The 11,416-nt window shown below is 36.4% G+C and overlaps 1 protein-coding gene across 1 annotated transcript; it reads left to right on the forward strand.

Annotated features, from left to right (window-relative positions):
- The first annotated feature begins 2,525 nt into the window (after positions 1-2,525).
- LOC121317185 (p53 apoptosis effector related to pmp22) lies at positions 2,526-10,708 on the forward strand. Its single transcript, XM_041252849.1, has 3 exons — positions 2,526-2,821; positions 8,713-8,850; positions 9,215-10,708. The coding sequence occupies exons 1-3, from the start codon at positions 2,623-2,625 to the stop codon at positions 9,424-9,426; spliced, it is 549 nt and encodes a 182-aa protein (XP_041108783.1). The 5' UTR covers positions 2,526-2,622; the 3' UTR covers positions 9,427-10,708.
- Positions 10,709-11,416: the final 708 nt, after the last annotated feature.

Raw genomic sequence — 11,416 nt, forward strand, 5'->3', positions numbered from 1 at the left:
CCTGCACGAGCAAAATGGGAGTTTTGTGGCTGGCAGCCATCTTAGGCTTAGGTGTAGAGAAACCTGGGGCCAAGATGGCCGCTTTTACACAGCCACCTGGTAAAATGTTTAATTGTTGAATTGATAAGTTGTTTTATTAGTTAATTACAAAAATGGAATGTGGCCAGGTGGGAATTTAATTATTCATGTCAATTACCTCTGGCCACACCCCGTAAAAGACATAAAGAATTGTTTGTTTGTTGGGAGAATGAGTTAGTGAAAGTGTGTTTCCTAGAGTGAGCACTGAGCAAAAGTAAGAATACGAAAACACTGATAGCCGTTGCTTTGTGTTTCTAGTGTTTGAGTGGAGTTCTGCTTGACCTTTTTATTTGTTCCTGTGTTTTGTATTTAAATGTAGAATTTAACAGCAATTCCTGAGTCTGTTTGCTTTTTCTGCTGCTTGCCAGGATTGACTGTGCCACTATGCCACAAGCCCTTATACAACACACACACACACACACACAAACAACCATTAAACTACCTTTATGTGGCCTATAGTAATTATATAAAAGTATATCAGCACTGAATTGAATGAAAACAATTCTGAATAATCCAATGCTTAGTTAACTGTGTGAACAAGATGGTGTGTGTGGTTGGAGTGAGTCCATAACTAACAACAAAAACAACTAAAGATATATTTTGTACAAAGAGCCACAAAAGAATCCACTAGTGAGCATTTAAGTACAGACCATTTGTTGGGCAACAGTACAAACTGTTTTTGGGTCATGCGATTAACCAATTACAATGCAAGTGTTTAATATGCTGTGCACTATACTATAGGAAAGTAGTGTTTTTAGACTTTTATAAAATAGTTTTTCCTGAAATTTGGGATTTGAATAAAAATAGGTTTAAAAACAGGTATAAGTATGGAACTCTGAATATGGAATAATACCTCAAACTGAAAAAGGGATTCACTCCCTGTGTACCTTTTAAGTGATTGTAAAAAAAAAAAAAAAGTTTGTGTTTACTGATCAATTAAATTATATCTTTGTGAAACACATTTTTAGCAGAATTATAAGATATTTCACAGTGGGTAAAAATATAAGCCTATTTTGATACTCCTGTTTCAATTGCTTTAGAGAGGGCTAGAAGTTTAGTAAATCTGGTTTTATAAGTTTTAAAAAACTGTTATTTTATAACATTTGTTGTGTAACCAATAAGATAATAAGGACTAATGTTGTATGAAGTGGATGACACATTGACTCAAGTCCGCCCAGTAGAGACGCCATGCTTTGGGAGCCAGGTAAAAGCTCAGTCTCCCAAAGCCAGTTTGCCAACACCTTCTATATCTGCTTCACACATGCAAATATAATGACGTAACAATTGTTGAAAAAAAAAAAAAACGAATCCCTATTGTTTTTAGAACTGTGATACTAGATGATTTGAATCATTACAAATGTACAGGTTCCTGCTTGTATGTCCATAAGTAAGCTGCCAGTATATGTGACAAATACATAAAATAATATAAACAACAAATCAAGGAGATACTGGGGCATTTTCCTAAAGTATTAATATGCCATTATTCTTCTTCACCCAATAAAATGCATTTATTGTTGCCAAATAAAGTGTTATCGTTAACTGTTCCTTAAACAGCAATGTATGTGGACAGGACTCCCCATTCACAATATTTATGAATTAAATACTGTAATTATTATTTTTTAAACGTTTTCCATGTAATCACTCCTTCAAGTTACCAGTATGGTTATATCGGCATCACTGGATTCAAGAGTAACTATAATTGTCAAGTAGTGGCAAGATGTGTCCAGTGGATTCAACTCTGGGGAAAATGCCTGCAATGAACATTCAGTACAAGTAGGAGCCAAATATTTCAGACATAAAAACAGAGTCCAAAAGACATGTTGCTTAGTCGTGGGGATGGACTCGCCTTGTCCACACAAAGGTTGAATATTTTCGGTATATTGGTGGTATATTTATATTTTATATGGGGAGGGGTCTGTTTCTTATTGCTGGTATAACAAAACTTTGTTTATTTCCTTATTTCTCATTTAATAATATTAATACTTGAGGTAAGAGTTTCCCCCTCGCCCGTTGTGTAGCCTATTTACAAAACTTTAAGGGCCGTTTTAACTTAAGTAATGTTATTTCGGGCTGTTTACAGACTTTCCTGGTGGTTAAATTTTTAATATACTTAAAGCTCTCTGGAAAAGTTTAAATTTGGGTTAAATCGTCAGTAAAATTGATTTAATCAACCAAAAACAACCCTTAACATAACACGGCATAATAAAATCTGCTTTTAAAGCATGTCAGTAAACAAAGGGTTACAGACAGAGCTGCCTTTTAACTTTGTAACCTGATCCACGCCTCGCTATCTGTTTACAATCTGGAAAAGACAGTTACCGCGAAGACTGAGTCAAAGCCCTGCCTAGCCCTGCCTAACCCAGCCCCGCAGCTCTCTCATGGAGCAGGTTTGCTGATTGTGTTACACATTACTCAGTCGGGCGGGGCTATCTATCTTTGTTAAAGAGCTGAAAAAGTACGACACAGCTAGAAGAAGGATCAGACATTTTGTCAAACTTTCCCCAGCGGTTTTTTTAATAGCAAGTTAGTGTTTGTGTGTTGAAGATGTTTCGGTGTGGAATTGCCTACCCAAGGTGTAGATGGATCCTGCCACTTCTTTTGCTTTTTGCCGTGATTTTTGACATTATTGCCATTGCTGCAACATCTGGCTGGGTCGACGACTCCAAGGCGCATTATGCTAATATGTGGCAACAGTGCCGAGGAGTAAAGGAACCCTATGAATGCAAGTCTCTCATGGAGTTTGGTAAGAGAAAACGTAATGCTACAGGTTGTTTGCTTAGTTCATCTAGGGTCAAAACAAAGTACAATAAGTATATATAGACATTTTATAAATATTTAGAATAAACAAGGATAACTATTTGTATATTTCCACTTAAAAAATAAATGATAATATTTCGTTTCGTCTTTGTTCTTCACTTGTTTAGGCTATTGCAATAATGTCTCGTGTACACTTACAGCCAGGATTGGACAAACAGGAGGAGATGCCTTTTATTGCACTAACTAAAAAAAAAAACATTAAATCTCACATTATTTTTCAAAACTCCATCAGGTGAACGTAGAAAGAAAAAAAAAGAATTAGAAAATGGATCCCAGATTTCCATTTAACTTGATTGGTCAATACGAGGGCTTTAGGGCTTTACTCTCTGAAAGGACCTTCACACCTTTCAAACTCTGTTCCAAATAAGTCCTACCGAAAATACGTAAATACAGTGTTCGTGTATTTTACCCTTTTCCTTGATTTAAGAAAGTTAATGAACAGCGCGATCGGGATTAGCACAGACCACTAATTTATGTTTAGTTACTAAAACTTATTTTTATTTATTTCGCTAATAAATGTTAGGGCGTAACGTAAATACTGAAACGTACAGAAATACACGAACCTGCACCCAGTTCTTGCTGTACTTGTATTCTTTACAAAAAGTTCGCAATGTTCCTTTTTCTGTAAGAGCCATCTGAACTGAAGAACAGTTCCATGCAAATAGAAGCTTATTATTATTATAATTATTATTATTATTATTATTATTATTATTATTATTATTATTATTTGGCAATTGGAAATAACCACGAAGAGTCCACCGCTGGGATGAAGCCCGAGAAGGCTATAGCAACCCCACAAGTGAATTCTGAGCAAGCTGCATTAATTAATTAATAATTAGGAAAATATTTCTGCTAATTGGTAACAAACTAGTGCTGCATAAAATCATAAACAAATGTTTGCGATTTATTTATTTATTTTAACGAAGCCATTTTCTAATCGCTATAGAACCCCCAGAAGAGGGCTTTACTGTCTGGCCCTTGTCGTTTTTAACCGCACTGCTTTTTCCATCCAGCTGAAGAAGCACTTGTAGTTCGAAACATCCTGATATAATTGATTTTTTTCTTTGTTTGTTCTTTTTTACCAGTTATTCACATTTTTTTTTTTTAATTTTGCACCATATATTTGAGCAGTATATTTTAGCAGTAGCAAACCTGGAAGACAGGTCATCAGGTAAATGTATACATATTACTATTTTGATCAAGAATACTTTCATAATGTAACGTGACCATTCTTTAAGTGGCTTGTTGATTTAATTAATTAAGACATCAATTTAAATCTTTGATTACCGGCACTTTCAGAATATTGACGACATACAGATTACAACGCTACAGAACTGTACAACCTAATGTTCAAAGGCTCGCTTTCTTGGTACTGGTGTTAGTTAAACAATTGTGAGAATTGAGGTATGAGAAGTTGAACCAGTAAATGAGTACCAAAAACGAACCAACAAAAAAAATCATGCTTCAGATGTAGTGTCTCTAAGAATGGACACGGAATACTATGCGATTTCGATGCAATCCGAATGCGATCGAAATTGCATCGAAACTGCACCGTGCAGTCGGGTGTGATGGGATTGTATTGATCGCAAACTATCGAGCCGGGCTCTATTTTAATGCAATCGCCCTGTTCAAGTATCCAGTCAGTTAGCAAGAGGAGTCATATGACAACATCGACCGCGACATCAGGAAGGATCTTGACAAGTACAGGAGAAAATAAAAAATACATACACGTTTACAAGAATCTGGTTAAGTTAAAAAAAAAAAAAAATACAAAGTAGGTAATTATCAATTAATTAAACTATTACCAAATTAATACAACGGTTTTTAGTGGTAACTATCTTCGGTTTTAAACACTCAACTCGTTTGGTTATATAGGCTACTTTATTAAACCCCACAAATACTTCACCTTTTGTGAAATTCGCGTCCTGTGTGCATAGCCCTTAAAACTAATTTGGTCTCCTACAGACACACCAAGGTTGTTTTGTTTTGACTCTAATAGTTTGTTAATATCTTTTTATATTTTTATAGAGGGGGGTGAAATTTGCCATGACATCGCCACTGGTGTGAAAGGTTTAGATGTGTGGAGACCTTAAAAAAGAAATAGCTGCATAGTACAAAAACATGCTTTTTGGCAATAAGGAATACTAATAAGGAACTAAATAAATTCAATGACATCGGAGTCAAAAGGCTACGTTCCCACTGTCCGTTTCAAACGGACTTGGTCTGGTTTGTTTAGTTTGAAACAATGTATCAATGTGCATGCTGTTCACACTTCTCTGCGAGCAAAAAGTTCGTTTTTTTTTTTTTGTCCTTTCCCATTTTTTGTAGGCCCGAGTTTGTTTGTGTTCAAAATGCAGTTTTCAAGTGAACTCGGTTTGTTTATAGGGTGCGTGCTTGCCATATCCTGCAAGGCATATTGAAAGATGGCAGCTATTGGTGTATTGCTCCGGTTTTTAATGTAGCATGTTGATTCTTACATATTGCTGTGGAAGAAAGCACTGGAGGAGCACTTCACTAATTTAATTACTACATTTTCTTGAGTGCCAACAGTAGGAAGAGAGTAATGCAATTCTGCAAGGGTCTCCTCCTACTGTCGGTATTAAACAAAGCAATTTGAGAAAAGACAAAACAGTGGGGGGATTTGTTGCAGGTCGTAACAGCTTCTTTACAACAACAGTTTCTTTACATTGTCATCTTGTTAAAGCATGTTAAATGTACAAAAAGCCAGATTAAAAAAAAAAAAAAAAAAAACAGCTGTTAGCATTTAAACACGTTAAATACACATATCAGAATTAGTAAACAAATAATGAATAAGATTGTTTTATTTTTGAATGGTGCTAACACACAACCTAATACGACCTAAACTTGCTAAGCACTCTGATGCAACTACACGCGGAATGTTTACTTCTGAGTCAGGTTACCTTGTATAGTTTGTTTCCTATGTGCAAAAGAACCGAGTCGACGTTCACGTTGACGTTTAGCAAGTGAACCAGACAGTACTTTTGCCAAACGGACGAGACTACCTCTTTAGGTGAACTTGGTACGATTCGTTTCCCAAGTGGCCTTTGTTGTTCACACTTCACACCAAACGTACCGAACCCTACCCAGTACAGAACAATCCCGCATAAACCATAAACGTACCCAGTATGAACACAGCCTAAGAAACTGAACTAATTCAATGTCTACATCGATGAAGACTTCAAGTCAAAATGTTTGCCATTTAATTTATTTAGTTTGAAGGAATTCTTTATTTATCACTATTGAGTGTTTTATTATAGACAGAAACTTGTAATCTTGAAAAAATGTAACCAAACAAAACAGTGGGATTAATTGCTACTGTAAGCATCAGTATTATTTTTATTTTTTCTATGCATGCTTCTTAAATTGATACTGTGTGAAACCAGCTACCTGCATGTTTATCACAGCTGCTTCTGCAAAAACAGCAGGGCTTACTAGTTACTAATTCATTTTCCCCATGGGTTGTGGTCTTGAATGACTGTTATACCCTTCTAGGATGTTCTGCATATCTATTGTACAGTATTAGAGTCCAGAATTTGGGAAGCAAATTGTAAGTAACTTTCATTTATATTAGCAGGTCTCACATCCCTGAGCTCTATTTTGCAACGTATGTGAAAAAGTTAAAGTGAATATGTGTAGAGGAACATACTAATTGTGTAAGCTAGCAAGAAACTACCCATAAGAACTCTGTTCCTTCCTGCAGCTAAGTTGTTTTTTGTTAGTTCTATAACATTAAAATGAATACATTCCTCCAGAAAATGTGTCTTTGCCTTTGCAAGATAGGCCTGAAGCAGATTAGTTTTTACCTGTAGCAGTTTCAGAGTGCAGCCAAGCCTCAGTGGACTTTGGTATGTCTATGGGCAGTGTTTACTTGCACATACTGAGGTTACAGTTGTCGGGTATGTCAGTCAGAAGAGTGTAATGTCTGCTGTTCAAATGCACATTCCAGCAGGATAAGTATTCATTGCTAAAATTAGATCTCTCCTTCAACAAAGTTGCCCTGCTGCAGCCCAGTGTGAATGCTGAAAATAAACCCACCACTGAGGGTAAACTAGTGTAGTTGTGGTCTTTCATGGATTCATTTCAGAACTGGTTTGGTTTTGTGTCCCTATATAGATCAGCTATTCAATGACAGGCTGGTTAAAATGAAGAAATAGGTAATTGTGGTAAATATCCTTGTATTTTAAACAGTATATGGAAGGTCAGTTGTACTTAAGTGTGAGTGTCCAAGTTTCTGAGTGCTTTTGAAATTAGAGCTTCATCGATTTACTGTTTTTACAATATTTGGCACTTTTGCAAATACTGTGGTCTTTAAAAGTATTCTATAAATATGCTTACAGATAATAGTTTGTATTTCAAGGTAATCTAAATATGCAGGAACAATTAGGCCCTACCTTCAGCACAGCAAAACAGCAATGCCCCCCCTGAACGTGGAATAAATAATGTGTGCCCTTCTGGCACAGTGTAACGCCTGAGGCAACATTTCTGAGAGAAACTAAACAATTGTAGCCGTATAATGCTGGCAACAAGCAGCTTGAATAATTTGCAGTAAGGGGCAGTTAACTTTCTGTTCTGATTAGTTTTAATTTTAGTTTTATACTATATTCACAAAGCATTTAACACCATTTTTATATTTAAGAAATCTTCAGACAAACTGTTTAAGAGCTACTGCAAGCACTGCAGTCTTTCTATTCCTGTAACATTAGCACATTACAAAAAACAGGTACAAATGTAGTGATGTGGTAAATGCTTTAAGGTAGCCCTAAAAACTGTATTTCCACTTTAAAATTTGCCTTAGCCTTTAATCTTAAATAGGGCCATTTGATTGTAAGGGGGCGTGTTGTTATAGCAACAGTATTTTCATAAACCTTGGGAACAGTGTGTAATTGTTCTTGGTGACTGATGTCTGTATACAGAAGGGTGTGTTGTCCTAGCCTGCAAAGCACGTGTCACCAATGTGTGGATTTGGCAGCCCAATGTAAAAGAGGGAAGGGCAGTTTCTGTTGACTCACCAGGTAAACTATTTTCTAAGGAAATTTATCTTTTTCAGTCTTCATGGTAATACAAGGTTTGCACTGAAAAGAGAAAATATCCAATAGTAGTTATGTTCTTGTTGCAGTTGTAACTTTTTTGACAATCTGAAAACTCCATAAAGTTAATAGAAGTACTTTTGCTGTATGGTTGGTTTACATGTTTTTTCTGAATTTATTTTCATGCAGAAAATAATCGACAGTTGTTTGCCCAAAGCTCTCCCTGGTGTCGAATGTCCATGGCCTCCTCCGGGAGAGGCGCTCCCCTTGCACAGCACTGAGTGTATGGGTTGGCACTAGGAGATAGGCATTATATTGCAATTTGTATTACTGAATTAGTAGGTACATTTTAGGGTAAAATAACTGTCTAAACGTTAGGAAGTTGATGCTTTTCAACAAAAACTTTGAATAAGTAACATATACCTCCTAACAACAAGCTGTATTACGAGCACAAAAAAGATGGCTTGTTTTTTTATATTTATTTTAAAATAACAGCACTAACAGGAACCCATATGTGGGCTGTACTGAATGTTTGTTTCAGTGCCTATGAGCACCCACATCATACTTAGATTTTTTTGTTTGTTCGTTTCAGGTGTATTCTATCAGTGGCCGGGTTATCCATGCAGCTTAGAAAATCGTCACTCTGTCTTCGCTGTCGTGATTTATGTGATGTTGCATGCACATACCACGCATATTCCACCTGCTATAGAAAAAAAAAGCGGCATGCTTTTCAATAAGCTAATCATGGTTCAATTTTGTTCTATTTCAGCATGGGCCAAAGCCGTCGCTGCCCTGATGATCATTGGCCTGATACTGCTTATCATCACATTCTTTGTGTCCCTTGTGACCCTCTGCACACTGAGGCTTAGTCTGCTGCGTGTCGTGGGACTCCTCCTCCTTATTGCAGGTACGTTCATTACCTTGTCTGGAACTTCAAACAAGTGGTGGGGGATGGAAAAAAGCCCAATTACAAATGTCAATTCCAGGTTTTACTTCAGTATAAGCTATAGTTAACAACTGAAATAAATAATGAATTGGTTCCTACCTATCAGCTAAGCATTTCCTTCAAGTTTTATGAAATATATCTGTGCGCCTAATAACACCCAAACCACAAACCTCACTATTCAGTATTTTGTATTGTATCTTCCATACTTGAATTTACTTTCAGTAAAATGTTATTGTTTTTTTTGTTTTTTTTTACAAAGTACAAAACAAGATTTGTAACTGCAATATTCGGTCAGGCCTCTAACTGTTTTTCCCCCTCTTCACAGTTGTTTTACAGATCATCGCTCTGATTGTTTACCCAGTGAACTTCAACAACTTAATCTTCGAGGGACACTACGACTACAGCTGGGCGTACGGCTTCGGTTGGGGGGCAACCATTATCATGCTTGGCTGCTGCATCCTCTTCTGCTGCCTTCCCAACTACGAAGATGAGCTGACCGGCATGGCCAAGACCAAGTATATCTACTCCAGAGATTAGAGACCAGGGGGAGAGGAAGAGGCACACAGACAGAAGCTCTGTTCTGGAACACGCAAGAGCTGTTTTAATTCCTGGTAATGCCAGTGTATGCCCCTTTATTTGATGCACTGCGGGCACACACCAGCATTATATTGAATTATAACATCCTAAAGGAGTTTTTCAAGAGGAAAATGTTTTTGAATTGCATTAGTTATAAGAGTATTTTCTTTATATTTCCAACAGAGACATTCAGCAGCAAAGGGACTTGGTAGAGTTTTAAATGGTGCTGTTGCATTTTATTGAATCCAAGGTGAATCAAATTCAGAGGTTTCTTCACCAGTTCAAAGAAATGCAGGGGGACAAGTGTGAGCAATGATGCTCAGACAGGTAGCAACGATTCATTTGTCTAATGAGCATTCTTTTTCCAAGGCATGTCTGGGAACTGTAAAGAGACTTTTTTTGGCAGGGTGTTTTGTGGGTAATTTTGAGATGTGTGTCAGGTAGTGCTGCATTGTTAGAACTTGGCAATTATATGCATGTTCAAATAGGATATGAAAGAATTGAACGTACAGAGGAGAAAACTACCAAGTCCTACAGAAACACTGCTGTTTTAATGTAATTATACATGGTAACATTAAACATACACTTTAGTTTAAAAATAAATAAATAAAAAATATTTTTAGTGTCACGTATTATTTCATTTAAAACTTGCTTTGAGCAGTTTTTGCTTAATGGTACAAGGGGGCTTAATAAATAATTTCCTAAAGGTAAAACTATGGGCATTTCTCAGTGGGGCAAAATATTTATTTTTAAGTTGGATTCATTTGATTAATTAATTGATTGATTAATTAATTTTGCTGCTAGGCTACCTCCACCCCGTTTTTGTTTTTTTGGGAGGCTGGTTCTACACCACCCTGTTTTGGAGGCCTGACAGACATTAGGCCTCACCTCTCAGAGGACAGGTGTAGTCGGGATAAAAAGGGGACCCTGATGCTAAACCTTAAGTTTAGCAACATAGTTGCAGCCCTGTTCCTTGAATTTTCATCCATATGTTTTGCCCTTTCCTAAATGCTAACAGCTGCATTTCCTGGGATTTTCCCTAACCACTTTTGTTTGCACATTAGCACAATTGGACATGGTAAAAAGCGTGCCAGCCAGCAAAACACAAATATATGTGCAAACAAAACTGTTTTACGTTTGTGAAATTATTGCAGTACTGTAACCCAATGTTATAGGTGGGATATACTTTTTGTGCAAGCACTGTATTATTGTTTTTTACATAAAATAAACTTTTTCTGAAAAAGTTACTGTTCATAGTTTTATTTTTTTGTGAATGACATGCATATGTATAAACATACTACAGTCTCTTCACACAGCCTTTGTGTAACAGTGCTCCAGTTTATAGTCCTCCCTCGGTATACCGCAAAGTACATGACAAATACAGTACCACACTGTCACTACAAGAAGGGTCATTAAATATTTACAATATATTTGTGTACAAATGTAAGAGTATTTTGTAAAACTCGTTGTTCAACAAAATGTTGTAATTTTAAAACGTATCCACATTAAGACAGCACTAGAAATAGTTTGGAAGCTGTGACAAGTGCTTGAAAACAGTGATGGGTGACACTGATTGGTTGATAAATGGCATTTTTATTTCTTTGACCAAGGCCACAATGTGGAAGTGCATCACATACCACAAAAAATACGGGAAAGTAACGATTTAAAAAAAAAAAAAAAAAAAAAAGGGATTTTCACAAAAATGGTAATCGGATAACATCTAACATAGTTCGCCACCCACTTCCTTTTTGAGCATTCATTTTACTGCACCGTGTAGAAAAAACGTATGTATTTCCATATATAATTAGAATGACTTTCAGGACCTGCAACACAGGAAGTACAATCAAGGTCCTCATTGATTTTCTGTGACCTTTCACATAAGAGTAATAGAACAACGCTTTGCTATGAATGTGCGACTAAACTATGAAATCCTTTTGTAAAATAATAATAA

This window comes from Polyodon spathula, chromosome 6, assembly GCF_017654505.1.
Source record: "Polyodon spathula isolate WHYD16114869_AA chromosome 6, ASM1765450v1, whole genome shotgun sequence".
NCBI lineage: Eukaryota > Metazoa > Chordata > Actinopteri > Acipenseriformes > Polyodontidae > Polyodon > Polyodon spathula.